This window comes from Coccinella septempunctata, chromosome 8 (assembly GCF_907165205.1).
Source record: "Coccinella septempunctata chromosome 8, icCocSept1.1, whole genome shotgun sequence".
In the NCBI taxonomy this organism is placed as follows: Eukaryota; Metazoa; Arthropoda; class Insecta; order Coleoptera; family Coccinellidae; genus Coccinella; species Coccinella septempunctata.
In genome coordinates, this window is record NC_058196.1 from 24,259,938 (window position 1) to 24,280,760 (window position 20,823).

General features: G+C 37.1%; 2 protein-coding genes across 2 annotated transcripts; one reads left to right on the top strand and one right to left on the bottom strand.

Moving 5' to 3' along the window:
• Positions 1–1,562: 1,562 nt before the first annotated feature.
• On the bottom strand, positions 1,563–1,930 carry LOC123318510 (small EDRK-rich factor 2-like). The gene has a single exon (XM_044905144.1). The coding sequence runs from the start codon at positions 1,834–1,836 to the stop codon at positions 1,645–1,647; it is 192 nt and encodes a 63-aa protein (XP_044761079.1). The 5' UTR covers positions 1,837–1,930; the 3' UTR covers positions 1,563–1,644.
• An 8,714-nt stretch (positions 1,931–10,644) lies between these two features.
• LOC123318376 lies at positions 10,645–19,308 on the top strand. Its single transcript, XM_044904985.1, has 2 exons — positions 10,645–10,852; positions 18,659–19,308. The coding sequence occupies exon 2, from the start codon at positions 18,706–18,708 to the stop codon at positions 19,306–19,308; it is 603 nt and encodes a 200-aa protein (XP_044760920.1). The 5' UTR covers positions 10,645–10,852; positions 18,659–18,705.
• Positions 19,309–20,823: the final 1,515 nt, after the last annotated feature.

A 20,823-nucleotide genomic window follows, 5' to 3' on the forward strand; every position in this document is an offset into this window, starting at 1 on the left:
AAGATTGCATTGATGTGTACAATACTTTATGGAAATCCATCATTCAAAAATGAAGACGACAATTCAAAGAATTGTCGGTCTATTAATGCTACCTAGTCATGAATCAGCGCAGGAATTATCATAGAGGCTGTAACATCTAAACACAAACTGTAGACCGGTATTGGGAATATTGTCCCTCGTCAGTACAGTGCATTGATAGACATTTCAACCGGTGACCGAAGGATGGGCAGGCGCCACCTGTCCCGCCAAGACTGAACCAAGCCTCACTTACTTGCAGAATCCTACAACCATCCATGACTCCCAGCATAACTACCACTTGCAGTCAACGAAAGTACAACTATTCGTCAAGAGACTTCAGGAGAGTGAGAGGGTTCGTCCGTAAGATCGCATTTCGCATGAATATGGCCAGTTGTCTTGGTTCGACGTTGAATTTCCACCTTCAATGCATACTTTGGAGTTAAAGCTCTGACTCCAAAAGTATATATAAAAATCAATCCAAAACTTGCAGAGAGAGAGAGAGAAAAAATATTACTACTATTATCATAAATCTAGGACAAATGTGCTGTTATTTGACTATGTTTGTTTATAAGCTTTTCTGTAGAATCTATTAATCTGTTTTTTTTTTTCAGTCAGGACAATTGGGTCAGTTGTGAGAGCAGTTTTTATAACCAGAGTGTAGATAGCGTAGATGTTGGATATTCTGGAGAACCCGAATATTTCAATCAGAAGAAGACGAGTAGAGGTTTGTATTCTGATTAACAATGTTATATCGATTGAAATTTATTCTGGGAGGATTCTGCATCTCTTCATAAACTTTTTAGGGTTTTCACTCCCAATCTCTGAAACAAAATGCGTAAATTCTTGCACTAATTTGTCAGGAGCAAATTAACTAGAAAAAATTGTTGCCTGCCAATGAACTCAACGTTACAACTTATAATTATAATTTCAACGTTATTTATTTTGAGTTCATTGGCAGGCAACAATTTTTTCTATTATAGTTAATTTGCTCCTGACAAATTAGTACAAGAATTTACACAGGAGCAAATCGTTGATTTCATTTTTAATTGATTTTGTTTCAGAGATTGGGAGTAATAACAATGTTATCTACCCGTATCTAGTTTTAAAGACTGACTACAAAGGTACTACTAGTCAAAAGAAATCTGATTCACCAAAAATTGTATTAGGTATACTTATGTGTTTCGAATGCTGTGAAATAGATGAAGAAATATTCATATTACAGCATGTTGCAACTGTTCCATGTCCCACTCAAATATAAGAAACGTAGTCAGCATATTTTCAAGAAATTTATTAATCAAACCATTAATAAATTTGGGTGTAATGGGAGTATCAAGATTCAAAACATAGTGAAAACGTATACTCATTTTTGTAATCTTGCTTCTACTGATTGATAATGTTATGTGGAGATCGAACATAACTAGATATTTAACTAAGTAACTAAGATGAGAAAATTATTTAGTTAAATGTTGGAAATGAAACAATCAAAAATATTTCATATAGTTTTGAAAATCGCAACATTATTTTTTGACATAAACTCAAACATCTGTCAGTCCAAGAAAATCTTTATTCGATATATTCATACATCTTCGAGTAGTATCATCTTATGGTAATTAAGCTTCTTCCTAGTCACTTCTTCTCCAATTCTTCAGGTTGATTGCTCACCTCACTCTTGCTCTGTTTCTCCCTCATCTTTTCGGCGTCTCTTTCCTTCCTCTTCTCCACGGACATTTCGTCTTCAGCTGCTTTCTTCTTCTTTCCATCTTGCTTTTTCTTCATATTTTTCGATCGGGCGACCTCTCTTTGATTACCACGTGTCATGATGTTATTTTGTTGGACTGATGCGTGAAGGACGTAAATTTTGTTGGGACTGACAAATTTGACTTATGATTGTTTGATCTTGCTATGAAATATTTTCGTCATAGAAATGTGAAAGTCAGTTGTAAAGCGATCATGCAGGTGAGATACGTAAAACATTTTATGTTGTTCTGGTTGTTACAAAATGAGAGTATCCAACCAAGAATTTTATTGCATTTTTAAGGAGCTTAACATGAAACCAGGAGAAAACCATATATTCATTTCACTTGATTAATATTCACTTCCAAATTATCAGAAGACAAAATAAGTACTGAAGACCATCGAAAATAATCATGTAGGTATACTTTTTCCACATAATAATGTATTTATTAAGATATTTTGTAGAAGTATAATGAACATAATATGGAGTTAGTATGAAAAATGTCTCTACTTTTCAACACATGGTGAATTTCAACTCTTAACATTTTAGAATGACCACTTAATTTCGACTGAATATAGAAAATTGACTCCTGGTTAAGATCACTGAAAGAATTTCAATATGACATTGTATTTCTTTTTCGTAATAGGTAATTTTCTTCAATTTGAAATAACTGAGTGATTATGAATTGATTTTCAATGTTTGATAATCCGAAGGTATTAAAATTTTTATCAATATCCTGAATCTTCCTTTTATATTCAGATTTCCATTGTAGGGATCCAAATTTTATATAGTTATATGCAAGATCAGATAATTGTTACCAATAATTGTAACTCAAAATGTTTAGCACATTAACATACACTAAACCTCATTAAATTTCAATTATTGATTCTCCTTCCTTCGAAAACACTGCATTTGGAAACTCATTAGTTGGGAAAACGCCCGAAAGATGGCAGGGCAAGGGAAATCAATATTTCTCTTCTGATATAAATTCAGTCCTATACCTATAGATGGCAGGGAACATTTTCTCAAGAATATTCTGGTTCAGTGCAGAACTTTTCGGTTCCATTCACTATTCATTCAGTATTTTCGCCCCTTAATTTTTTTTTATTGATGTACCATTTTCCAAAAATCTTATCTCTTTCATCATCGCATTCTTGAAGAGTGAATATTCATCGGATTATTGGTAAAAAACTTGTCTTTTGCGTTGTTTTTTGTTCAGTCTCACAGAACTAAGACTTCATAAGAAGTAGAAATTATACTTCACTTTCAGAAAATGTTCAAGTGATTGAATTATAAAAACAGAGAATTGAAAAGTTTTCGTGATATTTTGTTGTTTGGAATCTGTATACTAATCAAAAGCGGTTCCAGTGGGGGAGGGGCAGAATATCAATCTTTTCAGTTTATATCTTTAGATTAAAATCTGAAAACGAATCTTCTAACTAATTTTTATACTTTCAGGAATTCGTAGACCAAGTTTGGAAAGACAAACAACCCTTTACGATGATACTTTGTACAGTGAATCCGATAATATTTACCATAATCCGACCATAACCCAAGTCAACTATGTTCATTACAAGTAAGTTGGTGTACCTATTTACATATTGACTCATATCTTTCTTCATTTCATTCGAAGCATTGAAAACATTTCAGAAAAAAGATAAAAGAATAAAAACTGTTGACCTCGAATCAACAACATATGGCATATGGTCCCTGGAAACTTCTTCTGGAATTATCGAAATAGTGAAACGCCTATTGTGTATTTCATCACCTGTTGAATAAATACAATTTTTGATATTCCTAAAGAAACCAATTTGGTAACGAGGTTTCCTCCAAGATTTTCATTAGTCCATTAGCCATAAATGTTAATAGAAAACGAACATGTAATACAGTCACTTACACTCATGGTCTTCCACTTTTGAGTTACCTTTACCTATTTCAATAACTAAAAAAAAAATTTGAATACAATTTGTCCTTTTTCAGTTCACAACCAAACAAAATTCATCAGAATACCAGCTTCGACGAGTACTACGATTCGTCATCTGCCCCTTTCCAACAGGAGATGTACGGTCAAGACGAGGAAGACCGTCAGTGGGACTCCGGAGGGTACAACTACCTACCACCAACCAAGGCTCCCGGTTCGAAGAAGCTGCCGGCCATACCGACGCACAACACCACCAAGCGTCGACTCTCTTACGTCAACAACGACTCCTTCTACTCCGTGTACGACGAAATCAAGTCCACCACCCCGACGCCTCGTAGAAAAATGCCTCAAATACCGAACAAACGCAGCTCCAGCAGGCAATCTTCAATCGACCGCCTTGACGCTTACCAGACCGCATCGCACAGGGGCGCCAGCCTCCCTCCAACGCCCACCAAAACCTCCAAGATCGTCAAGAAGAACTCGAACTTAGCCCAGATATTCAACAGCCTGCCCCCCACGCCCGGGCGACAGCTGCCAATGCCAAATCTCAATCACCGCAGTGCCAAGACGAGGAGGAACGGTTTCATCAAACGCACCAGCTCAGCAGAATGCGCCGACGATCTGGATAAATACGAGAATTTCTATTATGCGAGACCTGGAGCGACTAGCGCTGGAGAAATGTATAACGAAGACTATAACTACGCATATCAGAGTATAGAAGATAACTTGCCCAATCAACAAGACGCTGTGACTAGTGTAGCACCACCGTTCTCCAACCAAAACACCGTGACTGCTGTTTTAGAGAGTACCAAAGCGAAGGACAACCAGAGCCGTTACGAACCCTACGGAGACGTTTATTACAGCCCTCAGGAGGAGTATAACGATAGGGATTATTATGAACCACCCTCACAAGTGTCAAAAAAAGACTCAATTAGTATACGCAACGATCTGCAGGAACAGAACACGGATAGTTTTGAATCTCGCGATGACCATCTGAAGAACTCTTTCGATACCGCCATCTCCTCCGGTGGTACCTCAATCATGAACAGATCCATTTATAGTGACTACGCCACCGCTGGAGACACGACCATGACAAATACCACTTATTACGCGCATTGTAGCTTAGACCGCAGTGGCATTAACGCAGTAAACCAAATGCAATATCAAGGGGACCAAATATTATCACCAACAAAAGCAATACCGCAGCAGATTAGTTTAGAAAGTAGCGCAAACGTTCAAGCAAGTGTAACAGTAGCTCAGATACACAATGATAACACAGTTACCGTTCAATCCAGGGGTTTCTTCAAGCAGCAGGATACCATCGAGGAGGAGTTTTACAATAGGGACGATGAATACGTGGACAACGATGACATCAGCGCCTATCTCCCCCAGCAAGACTCGGTAGATACTTACCCGGAAGAGGGTTTGGCTACGAACGGTTTCAAGGAGTATAACAAAGCAATAAACCATGACTCACCTGTGTCTGTGATACATGTAGATAGTTACGAGGATAATCAAAACCTTCGCAGGGGGTCATCTCTAGTTACAGTGATAGATCCTTACCATTCTTCGGTCCAGATGCCACCGGAGGAAGCCTTCGTTTCGACCTCGAGGCGTGGTTCGATGGTTCCGGAGGCTTACGCCCAGTGCACCAACCGACGCATTTCCGGGGAACTTTACGACGACACTTCGAACGTTTTTTGCTCTCGTAAGCCCTCGGTCGACAGTTATCAGTCTAGCGCCCAACGGAGACCGTCGATACGTCAAAAGTCATCCTCTAAAGAGACCATTCCGGAACAAACGCCAATGATAGAGGTCACGGGACCCGTGTCGGTGGAGAACGATGAATCGGTAGATAAAAAAGACATTTTGTTCGAGGAGGAGGAAGAACCGAAGAGGCCGCAGGTTACTGCGCAGCAGAGGTGGCTGTGGGCGTACAACAAGATCATTATCCAGCTAAATGTGAGTACTCTTGGTTCAGTTCTTTCTGGAGGTTCATGCTCAGTTTTGTAGATAGATTCAGGAAAAAGCAGATGAGAACTTTCAATCTTATTCTTTGTTTTGAATATATTTGATGTCTTTGTACGTGAAGTGACAATCTTGAAACACTTTATGGAAAGAATCATCTTCTGTAGCTAGTCGAAACTTTTATTGAATAAGCTAAAATGATGGAAAAAGACAAAAAAATATTAATACAACGTATACCTACGTAGCTGAAGAATACGAGATCTTTATCGTCTAGAGCTCGCCGTCGAGCATTAGAGTTTTACTTTAATAAACTAGGTATGTGAGAAAGCTTCAAGGAGGTCACCTCCTCCCTCCTGCAAGTTTCTCAACTGTCAAATGAATTTTTGCGTTGGCTAGCAATGGAGATCTTAAGTTTCATTTTCCTCTCCAAAAAATTTGCACTCATTGTCAGTTTCTGCTAAACCCATTCATTCCCATTTGGTGCTTACTGATGCTACAATGCCTCAGTAAGAAGGTGCAGAATTGCTAAATTCCAGATACTTCTTATAAATCTAGCATCGTTGAAGTGTCCAAAAAACTTTCAGGTTTGGAAGATCCTTCTCCAGTGTAATTCTTTTTCGGACTTTCTCTACTCCTGAAACCCTTTTTGGTAGGTCTAAGCATTGACAGATTTCTCTGCAAGCTAAGTTTATCAATAAACTACGACCATCAATTAAGCCCACAAAAAAGAAAACATTACGATATCCATATAACAACAAGAATACATTGATAAGAAATAAAGAATGCCACAATAACAAAATAAGGAATGTAGGGAAATTTTCTACTCCATTTGACAGGCTTATAACAACTCATTTGAGCATAAACCATGAAGCAATAAAAATCTACAATAAGAAGGACCCAAAATTATCAAAAAAGGAAACCTTAAAAAAGGGAAGAGGAAAAATTATACAAGAACTCATACTACACTATGGACAATTTCTGGTCACGCCATTTTGATTTTTTTGATAGTGCTTTGGATGTTATCTTTGTCAGTTAACTTTTTCATTCATATTATTCGTGATTTAGGTACATATTTTAATTTCGACATTCTTGATTTTGACGCCCCTTGTAAATTTTTTTTGATGGGTTACAATTATTAATGTTGCTTAGACTCTGATGTGACCTAGCCAGTGGCGTAGCTTGCCTTAGAGGGGCCCTGTATCAAAATGTGTTGAGGGGCCCTAAGGAAGGGTGGAGTAAAAATAAAAGTAGCAAAAAATGTTCGATTAGTATCGAAATATAATTAAAAGTTCTAACTCATATTTGGTGCTGGAAGCGAAATAATACACAAACAAATAACATACAAAGAATATAAAATAATATACAAACAACATAAAATTATAAGCAAACAAATAATAAAGAAAAAATACCAAAAATTAAAGATACGCTTTTCTAGCATTTATTTCAGCAAATCTATTTATCAAATCAGCCATAGCTGATGACGATTTCAGTTTTTTAAGTTGTTCCCCCTCTATTGACGATAACGACATGTCTGACAGCCGTTCCTGTCCCATAGAAGTCCTCAGATAATTTTTTATGAGTTTAAATTTTGAAAAACTACTTTCAGCGATTGCAGTTGTAACTGGAAGGGTCTAAAATAAAAGGCATGCAGTAATATCGTCCGGAAAACTGGATGCAAGGCTATTGAATTTTATCAGGACTAATTCTAAAAGTTCTTTGATTGCACGAATTTTCTGAATTTCAGATTTTAAGTATTCGTATCTATCTGAATGATCGATTCGGTGTAATGAACGGGATTTTGAAATGAATGGTTGTCTTAGCAGTTAATCTCAAAAATGCTATTGTAAAACCTGTAAGAGGTTTTGGAAAACATTTTTAGGAATTTTTTGCTTACAGACATTCGGGGGCCCCTAAAGCCTGGGGGCCCCGTATCACTGATACCGCTGATACCGCGGTAGCTACGCCCCTGGACCTAGCACCCCTAGGGGACGAAAGCTTTGGTCACAGAATCGCAAAGGTTTCTGTTCTTATTCTTGGTTCGCGGTGGAGTTAGAAAAAATAACAAGTACATAATAATTTATTACTGATTCAATCCCGAACACCCCATATATCGACTGTTTTTCTGAATCCATCGGGCGAGAGGATCAACAACCCGTCATTCCGTCCTGTCATTCACCCGTCTCCTGGAAAGTTCAAAATTACGAAGACGGTTACTAGAAAGTGGTGACAGCGGGATCCTCTAACCCACACGCTGTTTTCTGAAAGCCAAGCTTGGCCTCCTGCAATTTTCAAGGCAAGAGTAATTCTCAGTACAGTGGGCAGTCTATAGGGTGATCATATTCAATTCATAAGTACTTTTTTGTGGAACTTGTCGAATATGACTTGTGAAAAATCACATCTAATGTTAGGTTGATATGTTTTCGGTATTTGATAGGGCCAAGCAGTCGATAAGTGTATGAGACCTCAATGCTGAGTCATGCTGAAACTGTTATTAAGAGGGTATCTCCCACAGTTCGATGGTTGATTGAAGTTTCTTATATCAGAGAATGTTATTTTCTTCCCTTAAGGCATATTTTTCTTCTCGCCATTACTTCTCAAAAATCTACTCCTAGATGAATCACTCTACTGCCAACCATCAAAAGCGAAACCTTCCTAACTTCCCCAAGCAATGTGACCAAGTTCTGCCATAATAACGTCAGTTAGTTATGCAGGTATAATTCGGCAGTATAATGTGGAGGGCGTACCAAAATGTTTTCAATGAAACAGAAAAAAAATGTTTTCCAATTGTGAGTTCTTTACCGAAACATAAAATACGTGAAATATCTCGTTTTTCTGAGGGAAAATTGAGAACTGTGGAAAAAAATTGTTTTCTCCATACATCAAAGACGGTCCATTTAATACCCAAAGCGACGTTTTTACGCCAGCAAAATCTGTTTATGGAATCAACCCGCAGAAGTTTTCTCATAAATGAATTTTAATTAAAGGAGGTTGCCAGGGTCTGCGTCTCGAGACAAGCTACCGCAATCCTATAAAGATGAGAAAGGTGAAGTTGACGAAAAATTGGTCGCGATATAATAAGTAAGATGTATTTTATATTGGGTTGAGTTCGGTTCAGCTTAAATATCGATATGGATTTGTGTTGGTTTTAGATCTATATACAGGATGATTTTTTTACTTCCATATTAGTTTTAAAAGTGTATTTTTTCATTCAAAGAAATCAATAAAAAATTCATTGGGTAATTTGGTATTGGTCAAAACATTTTTTTTATCTCACCTGTTCTTCTAACTGAAAAGCGTGAAAAATCTCAAGATGTCGTTTTCAATAGGTTGCTATTAAGTCAGTAAAATAACTGCAGAATTATAAAACATATGCTGATGATGATGATGATAACGTTCATGCTAAGTTCAGACGATCGATGTTAACTGATACTGTTGATACCTCACATGTTCCCTTATTAACGATTGCAATGAGATTGACCTTATAAGAAAGTCTTCTAGACTCTGCCTAAATAAGCGGTTGAAGTACTAGTAGCATCTCTAAGATGTTGATTTGCCGATTTGAAATTGCAGAAAGGCAAATCTCAAAGGAAAGTGTCAAAAAACGGTCTTCCACCAGCGCTATAGTATAGTACGTGTATGGTAAACCACTTCTGGATATTTGACGAATAGTTGTCACATTTTGACTTGCACTCTTGTGGCTTCTCATTGGATCTAACATTTCTTGGCATAATGAAAACTTGATTCTTAGTTGCGTAAAAGCATTTTTTCTTCGACCTAAACAAAAAATGCCATTTTAAGTACTAATTTCCGAACGAAAAGTCGAATATCTTTGAAGGCTAGTACTTTTCGTCCTGATTCACCTTTCGTGGTGATTTACTTTTCGTCCGGCTCTGCGTCTCTAAGCACTATATATATATTAGATCCCAGGACGATTTAATCAATTTTGTGAATACAGAATTTGATGAAAACATAAGTGCCTGTGCAACAACTGTCATTTGATGTTGTTAAATTAATTCTTTACGGAATCGGCTAGACTTTACCAGTGAATTAGGTACGTGGTCTGAATGTTTGTGTTCAGTATAATCAAGGATGAATAGTGATAGCGATCTGGATAACAGCAACACTTCACCAGAGCTCAGAAAGTTGGCTATCACGGACACCTAGATGAGGATATAAAACGGGTAACTTCTTACTTTCATAAAGGTTTGTGAGGTCGACGAAAAAATTTAATATGCACCTCGGCAAGAAACTATATATATTGTCTCACTTGCTTGCTATCCTCGGCTGCGTCTCGGCTTTCAACGGGCAGGCTCGACTGTAATAGACAGTTTTTTGTCCTTGGTACATAAATAACTATTTTCAAACGCAATACAGACTGAAAAAAAAATCGCTAAAATGTCCATTTCTGACCTTCATCTATATCAACATCAGTAACTCTTCATATTCCTTATAATAAAGCGTTTTAGATTTTTCTAGCATCAACTTTGATGGAGCATCCTCGGCTATCTTTAGAAGAATATGATACAAGCGTTATAAGTGCCTTTAAAGCACTCGTCATGTTGCAACCGATTGCGCGTGCTCAGTTTTATACTTATACCGTAATATACTATTTTCTTCTGTTGGATTTGAATGGTTTATTATTGACAGTACTGGAGCCAAAGTCGGCATCTAGTGAATCTTCATGATTGGGACTAGTCTAGCTGCCTTGTCTATACGCCTCCCCTCATCTATCCATTTCTGCTCTTGTCGAAACAGAATTTCATTCTACTACCAACATATCCGAACATAGAGAGAAATTTATCACAAAAATACGTCGAATCCCTGTTTGATCACAGGAGCACCCTATCATGCTTCCTATGACCATGGCGAACCATAACCGCATTAGTCTCTGGCTGAGCGGTTAAAGTGAACACCGTAGAGAGGAGAGTGGGGTAAAATCCTTGCTGAATATTATTTTATCCTGATACACACTTTTCCGAAACATTATGTCGTAGGTGTCGCGTTGAAACGTTCTAGTCGTTGCCGATGTTTTTGTTGTAAATGCGACGTGCGCCATCGACAAGGCGGTGATTGAATGACGAACGGCGATTAGCGTTTGTTTTCTATTGTGATTAGTTGGTGAAGTGGAAAGATAATGTGGCGCCTTTAGGATGAGCGAAAGCCGTTTTGGGGTGTGGGGGGTTCTTTGAGAAATATATTTTTTTATCGGGGTATGGTTTTTATAGTTCGTTAAGCCACCCTCTCGCAGAACCTTGGTCAGTCCAGTGGCGGATTAACATATTTGCCGCCAGTAGGCTATTCAAATTTTGCCGCCCTTACCATAATTATTTAGTTCAAAATATTAATGACAATTTTTGTATCAGTAAAAATGTGACTTTGGGATTTGTACACGTTGGTCCTAATAACTACTCATAATTATTGTGACCTAGGGAATCGATGTGTCAGTTCCCGAGTTTCCAGATCATTTTTACAACGCAACGATTAAGTTGAGATTTCACAAGAAATAGAACGTTTATTTCTGAATGAAATAAAATTTAGTCATAGACTTCTAATGAGGCGAAGTAATGGATATATTAATTGATATTAGTCACACAGTGATATACATTCAGTAAACTTGATCATTTTTGTTGGACACACAGTTCAAAATAGAATAGATGAATTCTATATCAAATGAAAAGAAGAAATTTATTATCATTAAGTATGGCACAGCATATATACATGGTTACATGATCCATAGGAATAGTTGCAAAAAATTGAGGGGGTGATTCTTCGTCAGAAAATAGGGTGGACCTTTAATGTGCAATTTTCTTTTCTGAGTCCTCCTGCTCAGTTACAGCCCGAAAAGCAGTTTTCAATTTTTTTCTTGAGAATCGAAAAACTGACAAGAACGAAATCAAGCAGATATTTTATGCGGGGTAGAAAAGCTCGTTGTTGTTCCTCTATGATTGAAAGTGCTAAAAAAGCCACCCCTAAACATTGTTCCTCAAGAAACTTTTTTCCATATCCGTATTTCGAAATAAAAAATTGATTTTGGATAGCTTGATCCATTCTTAATAAATAAGGTCTCTTGTAGTTTCTTGGGAAAATTCACGGAAAAAAAGACCGTAAACAAAGTGCATATCGAATATTTCTGCGTTTGTCTTCAGGGGGCTGTAACTAAGCAGGGGCAGTTTTATGAAACCCGCTGTTAAAATATCTTTCCGCGATGTCGTCATACAAAATTTTGTTTAGTTATGACTTTATACACGAAAGCAAAAAAAGCTTCTCTCACACGAACAATTAGTCGATGGTGTATACAGGGTGGACAAAATTCTTTATCTACTGAGGGAAACTCGAGAACTATGGCAGCTGGAAGAAAACGGATGACACATTCTCGTGCTCCGCAAAACAAAGAATGGTGAAAACCGATTTTGAGTTATTAGCAAAAAATGAAATTTTGACGCTTTCGAAAAGTTCTCATAACTTTTTTGTCTTTGAAGTTTCAGATCTGAAACTTGAACCTTCTACAGACCCTTTTTTACGTAGAATCCACTGACGAGCACAAAATATTTTTTCATTTCGAAACATCAGGCGAACTTTCGTTCTTTTAAATTGAATTTGTAATTTTTGAATTGGAAAAAAAGATTCTGTCCGTAGAATCTACGTATAAAAGTGACTAAGAAAGTAAGTTTTAGATATGTAACTTCAAACACAAAAAAGTTATGAGAACTTTTCGAATTCGTCAAAATCCCAATTTTTGATTATAACTCAAAATCTAGAAATGATAGGCCGGTTCTTTTTTCAGATTTGGATTAGTCATGAAAAAAGAGCTCGAGAATGTCATCCGGTTTTCTTCTTGCTCCGATAGCTCTCGAGATCCCCTCAGTAGACAACACAGATTACTGTGTAATCTGTGGTAGACAACGAATTTTGCTCACCTTGTAAATAGAGACAATAGAGCCATAGATACGAACTTCTGGACAAACATTTCTTGAATTATGTTTTCGTAGGAACCGAAGAAACACATCCCAACGATTCAGAATCTGGTTACACCAAAATTTTTCACCCTCACGAAGTTTCAGTATAGAGTCCAAAGCGGCCGAAATAAGAGTGGAACAGGAAAATAGTAATGATGCACTACTTGGTCAGTTTCTTTTATAATTAGGGAAAATCAGAAATTGATATTAAAATATCTATGAAATACAAGTATTTCAGTTTCTATTATTAGTGCAAGCAAAATTGTCCCCAAATTTGCCGCCCCCTGAAATCTGCCGCCCTAGGCTGCAGCCTACTTAGCCTCTATGGTAAATCCGCCACTGGGTCAGTCGATGATGAAATTAAGATAATTGAGCCTGAGGATCTTCTCCTCATATATGATATACTAGCTGGGGTATATGGTTCCACCACAGTTAGAGTTCATTCTACCTCATATTTTTTTCGAAAATTTTTAAGGCAGTATGTTTGAGGATGTGATGGCGCATTTCTCTCTGTTTTCTAGAATTTTTCTTGAATTATAAAATTCAAAAAAAAATTAAATGAATTTTTATGATAACTATTTCGTTTAATAACAGCATTTTTTTTAATATTTCAATATTCCTCACTGAAGTTAGCCGTAGAATAGGAATTCTCTAAGAATATATGGACAAAATTAAGTGAAAAATAAAAAAAACAATCGAAAGATTCAGGAGCTTCTGAGCGCTAGTTAAAATTCATTTCCAAAACGATCAACCAAGTTGGCTACTGAATAAGCGTTAAAGCTCAGTCACAATCTATGTTCACACGACTGTGGTTCCAATCATAAATGAAAAATTTTGCGTTTTTTCTCTCGTAGAATACCTATGAAGCTGAAATTTTAGGTACCTAACTAATTTTACCGATGACCAATAAATATGTGAGCACAAAATTTTATCAGAATCTCTGAGATACCAAACTTCCAAATGATATTTTTCATTCTTTCATAGTGTTAAGATCAACACGAAATTTCGCATCTGTGCTTTACAACTAGTTATTTCCTTTTAATTTCATTCAATCCAAAAAAATGTTCACATGCCCCTATGCATTTCTCCAATTGCATCCTCTCCATGAGAAAAAAATATGGAAAAAATTTAAAAATAAAACAAATTAAAAAAGATTGAATTGCATTACTTGAAGAATAATGATGAATACATCAAAGAACAAGAATTATGATAATAAAAAATATATAATCTAATATCAAATTTGTACTGAATGATGCATTGTTATATCTAGCAAAATACCATTCAAAATACCGCTCAAAGAATTCCTTAAGAATTCATTAAATGAAATTATTATTCTTGAAACTAGGTCCTTCTAGTTCATATATAATTGGAGGAATATCAAAACATAGCAATCAAATGGACCATATTTTTCTTTTCGGGGAGAGAAATTTGAATTCCATGGGAGGAAAATGTAAATGAAATCAACCTCGCAACTGATATCGTGGAAGTCGATCAATGAGCCTCCATGATTGAAAACCTTGTTCAAGTGGACAGGTGCTTTTTGTTCTTGACCCTATTCCCGAGACCTACACTCAATGTCGGTCCCTGTTTGATAGCGTGAAGATATGTTCAACAGAATACACGTAATTCATAAGGAATCAATAGGGAATTGAAAATTTCTCCTACATGCTGGTACCAGTGAAAGTAAATATTTATGTTAGTTTTACCATTCACAGGAAATAACACCTATTGAAACTTTTCCTCATTGTTGGTACCTGTCTTAAAATAATTGAAGGCATTCGATTCAATGAACATACTGTATAATTACATGAACTACATGAAGAGGTATCGAACACAGGATGTTCATCGTTGTGAGTAGATAAGAGAAGGAAAATTTCCATTTTCATGGGAGGCCTCAACATCCATAAATTCCACTCGAATAATTCGAAATGTTGTTCCTCGGAGATTTTCCACAAGAAATCTTCCATGAGGGTTAGGGGGAGCATCGAAACAATAACAGGATGGAGTTTGTACTCACGTACTCTGAAGAGCATTTTCAAGATTTCTTCCGAACTGAATTATTCTGACCGATGATATTCTTTAATTCTAGTGGTAAAATTGAAAAAATCATTGATAACCTCTTTAAATATTATTTCTCTTTGAACATTTTTCAACACCTCTTCACGAGATGTAGGGTAAAATTCAATTTTTCTGGTAATAATATATCTTTTCGTTTTGTAATTGAGTACATTCCTACAGACTCAATCTCAAATAATGAATTCAATTTTAAGTTAATTTCTTTTGCTTTGTAGTAATCATTTTTATTTTGTTCCTCCTAGGTCTGATAGTTAAGTGTCTATATTGAAGGACACCCTTCCATTTAAATAATCGGTATATTATTGATTCTTTAAGCATTTGATTTAGGGGGTTGGGAAATAGCTATCTATGAGCGAACTGCTGCATCTCGTGAACCGATATGAAAGATGAAACCGGAGCAAGTAGTCTTGACTTTGGAGCCAGATCGGATATAAGAAAAGAGAGCATGATGTAACACGAGTAAGAGTTTTGTGTGTTATATTAGAACATGAAGAGGAATATATCTTTCGCTTGAATTGCTGGACTGCCACAATAAATTACCAGACTATTATCTGGCAGTTGCTACAATTTCATATCTAGATTCATATCTAGAATTGCTCTGGACGTGCGGTAAACAATAAGTTTTGGTAATTGGTACGTGAGATGTTAAAGCAGATTCAATTTCATACAAAGTTTCCATATATCTTATCGAATGCATCAGTTCCATAATACTGGAGCGGTTTCAATAACTGTTATCCAATTCCAAATACTCGATAGATCTGTAGTTCTTTTAGCTTTCTAAAAGAACTACAGATCTATCGAGTATTTGGAATTGGATAACAGTTATTGAAACCGCTCCAGTATTATGGAACTGATGCATTCGATAAGATATATGGAAACTTTGTATGAAATTGAATCTGCTTTAACATCTCACGTACCAATTACCAAAACTTATTGTTTACCGCACGTCCAGAGCAATTCTAGATATGAATCTAGATATGAAATTGTAGCAACTGCCAGATAATAGTCTGGTAATTTATTGTGGCAGTCCAGCAATTCAAGCGAAAGATATATTCCTCTTCTATGTTTTAAAAATTTAGAGAAACCAGTTCATCTTATTTAGTATCAAAATGTACCTCGAACTTTTTAAACTCTAGGTTAAATAGTTATTAAGGAAAATTGACGGCATGCAGGCAATTATTCACTTCTGAAAAAGTACATCTGCGGGCAGGACTCGAACTCAAAATGGTAAATGATAAATGTTCTGGATATGCCTTTCAGTGAAAAAAATGAGGACACATTATTATTGCTTTAACATTAGCAGATGCAGAGCTTCTTTACTTCCTTCAACCTGTCTCAGAGCTACCATAAATTTGGAAATTGATTGCTCTCTTTACGTAATATCTTATTAATTGAAATTCATTGTATATAACTTCGGAGTTAACTAATTTCATCTAGCCACCTAAGGATGCCTTTGTAGGGACGAAACTTTCCTTGCGAAGAAAATCATTCCGATATGGGCAAGAAGCCTCGAACGTTGACTTCCACGATATCGTGTCATGGAAATGTCTGGGGTTTGATAACGAGTCCGTCAAAAAACATAGCGATTCCCCTCGCACGATAACCGGCACAGTCCTAAATTTGAATTTCAAAGGGGCATCGAAATGAGCACACATCGTGCTTTTATCAGGCGCTGCTCCGGAAAAAGAGGAGTTTGTAACCCGAATACGAAACCGCGTTATCAATTCACTGACAAGGTTCTGAAAGTGGATGGCAATTTCAATTAAAGATGGCATTGTGCATCAGAAGGCCGACCGGAGACTCGGTTTACGTACACTCTTGCATTATTCAGCAGCGGTACAGCAGAACTGACCACTTTCAACCACTTGTCGCCTTGAGTCACTCCAAGGCAGCAAGATTAAAATTAGTCATCGTGTTAAGGGAAAGTTATACCTTGTGAAACTGACCATTTATTTATTGCTTTGAAACTGGTCGAAATATGTCCAAATTAAATTAGTTGGGATCAAAGAGGTAGAATGCGTATATTTTGACATGTAATTAAGAAATTGATGTTCATCATAGGTGAGCTTCTGGGTAGTGATTTCAATTTTCTGTAAGAACAAATGGTACGGCAGTGTTGAGATATTTTATTATGAAAAGCATCTTCAATTCCCCCTTAAATTTATGAACAAAACCTCCCATAAGTTTTCATCCAGAAAAATTTTAACAAAGTTATTTAACGCATTTCGAAATTCGTTTGGAATTCTACTTGTCAGTCACATTTTCAAATTTAGCTGGGAAATCTTTGAAAAATTGCGAGGGACAATAAATTTTTTCAAGTGTATGGGCTTTTTAAGGGTTCAATAATTTTCAAAGAATTCACATACGCGGTTAAAATTCAATGGTTCCAAAAATATTGTATCTATCTCCAAAATAGGTAACACTATGACATTTCGAATATCATAAAACACCAAACTACCAAATTCTGACTTCTGTATGACCGCATACTGAGCTAAAAAAAAGAAACTCTTTGCTGAAATAAAAAAAGGTCTCCTAATTTTGTCTCGAGAATATGTGACCAAATTTCGTTGCATAAATTTCATGACACCCTGTATTTAGAAACACTCTTTACATAAAGGGTGCTTTCAAAGATGAGCTTGGTTTTAATAGAAAGTAGAACATTTCAAACTAAAACGGTTCACCAAGAATCACGGATAAGTACAGAACTTTAAAGATGATATAAAATGAAAAAATCATGGATTAAATATATATCCTGATACGGACCTATATCTTTGCTATCTGCATTATTGATTTTTAACTCAGAGTTAATGACTGCTTTATCATTTCGATAATCTTTTCCTCCTGCTAGAGACTCATTTCGGAAAACACAAGTCTGAAAAATATTGAAAATCGGTCCAAATAATTTACAAAAATTGTTCAAGGTTATCACCTTTAGTTTGATGCTCACCACTATACGGGGTGTATTTGAAGGTGATTTTTTTTTTCAACGGGAGGTAGAACTGGTCGAAATGAAGCGTTTCACCAAAATTCACCTATACAAATCTTTCAAAATGACAAAGTTGAAAAAATATTTAAAATGATTACTAAAATAGATTCTAGTACGACCCTAGACCGTTTGTTAGCTGAATTATCGCAAAACAGTGGGAAAAAAAACTAATCCCTTGATTCGACCATGTGATTTCGTTTAGGATATTGGCTCGTTCGATATTTACGTGGTAATGAAAATGGAAACTTATGATTGCCGAATTTTTCTTATTATTTTTCAGTAACTTACACGATTTCATGAAATGGCTCATTTCGATACCAACTGGCAGAAGAGACTAAGGACACAAGTGTAAAGAATAGAATAATACTGCAAAATCTCACCAATAAAATTCGCCAATTCGTCTAAATTATTCCAGAATTTTACACAATGGGCATCACAATCTTCTTGTTCGAACATTCCAACAATCGTCGTAAAAATGGGATGAAATGAGGAAACATCATAGCACTTTTTCAACATAACTAAAATAAGCACTTGCTTATGCAACTCTCTTTTTTTCTACTTTTTTTTACCCTAAATTGCACGATACAACAATTATGATTCTCTCAAAAGTGACCTGATGCATCTAATCCGATGAACTTGGTACTGAATCATTCATTGTTCAGCCATAAGGTTATGTTTTGTTTCGTTTTTGCGATGCCGGAGTCACCTTCCACATTCTCGTACTTGAAATTCAATGAAATTTTGTCGAATTTCTAGGGGTTGTATCTTAGCCATCTTGTAAATTTTATGTAGACAATTTTTGGTGAAACGACTTATTTGGATGATTTCTACCTTCTGTCAAAAAAAAAGCCTCACCCTTGAAAACTCCCTGTATACTGCTTGCAATGAAGTTCCTGACTACTTAAAACACGGGCCTCTAAACCTCGCACATAAACCGAGTCGTCCGCTCCCCACACCCCACGCAAAACGTCAAAGTGCTCATTATTTCAACTCAATAGCGATAATTGACTCATCTCGGCAAGAACTCCCAATTACCCTCACCTAGATGGAAGCCGGTCGCGGAAAACGAAGTCACACCCACGAGTGGGGGCTTCTGTTCCCCCTAAAAAGCGGACTGTTCGCCATGAGGTCCTCAAACAGTCACTCAACGGACAGGCTGAAATGCAAGAGCAACTCCAAGAAGGTGGCCGAAAATGAGAGGATCCGGATGCGGAGAGGCTCCAGCCTTTCCGAGCTCGACAAGCTGGCCGATAACGCTTTGCCCGACCTCGTCAGGTCCACCACGGCCCAGCATCAGCTGTCGCTCAGTCCGGCATCGCTGCCTCACAGCCCTTACCTCTCGAGGTCGCTGATGAGCAGTAACACCACGTCGATCAGGGGCAGCATTGGGGATCTTATGAATCAGAAGAAGTTCGGTAGTAGTCAGTGGAGCGTGAGAAGTGAGACTCTGATAGCTAAGACTGTACCTCTTTCTACTGTCACTCCGCGACATTCACCGCCCGCTGTTTCCTGTGACATTACTTTGGAGAGAACGTTGCAAGAGTTCGATACTTTGGGGCCTTTGACTGCGGCGCAGAGAACGCAGAAGCTGTCCAGGCTGATCAAGCAGCAGAGGTCAGCGATCTATAGAGGGGTAGGTGAATTTTGAGTTTTTTCTATGTTGGGTATAAAATATCGATGAACTGTGTTTATTTATGCTTTTATTCTTATTTTCGCTTAGCTATAAGCCTGCATAATGTTTGCTGACTTCATATTCAGCTACTGAATGCTGTGTAAATCTCATCATAATAGTTGGGGAGCCAACGATGCTGTACCTATCGGTATTTACTTGAAGACCTAGTGGATTTTGAAGATTAGATGATAAACAGTAAAAAAGGTCCTACATTCAACTTTCAGCGGTGGGAAAAGCGTCTGCTGGTTTTCAAATATGTAAAAGAAATCATCAGACACATATATTCGGGAGTGTCAGATAAAGATGATGCTTTACGTTTCTCTGATAAAAATTTCATGTTAATCTAACAGTTTATATGGTGGGATCTGCCGTTAGTATAATGGTATAATTTTTTTTTGCGTGGCTGATATTCAGAGGATATGTTAATTGGACTCAAAGGAAGCTACATTTCAAGTAGTCACATTCATTGCTGAATCTAGTTACCGTAAATGAATCTACAAAAAGACTAAAAAACCGGACTATCGGTGTGATCAAACTTATAATTTCTTATGGCTACTCTCTACTGTGTGCCCTCCTGTGTCTGAAGTAATCCAACCGTAACCTACAGATCCTTCCACACTCCGGGCATGGATAGTCACCAACCAGATCTGGCCGCCGGTGTATTCTTCTCGAGTCTCCATTATAGTTGTGGATCAAAGCCTTCCAGTGTGATCTATCTAACGCTAGTTATTCCCAGTTATGATTGGCATCAACTGATTTTAGGGATTGATGCAGTATATCCTCGAGCCGCTTATACTGGTCTCCTGGTTTCAGAGCTTCCCCTGTGAATTCGCCTTACAGAGCTATTTTGGGGAGTCTTGTGTCTTGCATCCTCAGAATGTGGCTGCTCCATCTGAGTCGGGCCCTCATTACTTGAGTCTGAATTGTTATACAACTCGCGCGCTGCGGGACTTCTGAATTTGAAACTTTGTGGAAGCATCTGATGTGCATTATTTGTCTTAGATGACGTTGTTGCGTTTGTTCAAGCTGTTTAATGTGTCGCCTGTAGGGAGTCCAGCTTTCACTTCCGCGAAAAAGCGTTTGGAGGAACACTGCTTTGCGAACCTTTGACAATTCGAAAAAAAAAAACCGTTACAACCGGTGTTGCAGACGTGTTGACCTATTATTCTAACACTATTCTTCATCCGAGAGTTCTAAAATTAAAACAATGCATTTTTGAAATATCCTCCTTCCTGTACCTCTAATCGTTTCTGTATTCATTATGAAAGTTGTAGATAATAAAATCCCAAACAACTTTTGCCTGAAGCAATTTCACATACCCTCAACCATTTTCGATCTAGAGGGTGATGAGTGCGCGGAGCTTAGCCATACATGCGAAGGGCCAAGGTACAATCCCAGTCTAATATACCTACATTCATAGCCATATACCTCAAAAACGTTTGGACGTAAACACAATTTCTTTGGACGAAAATTGTAGGAAATGTTGAATAG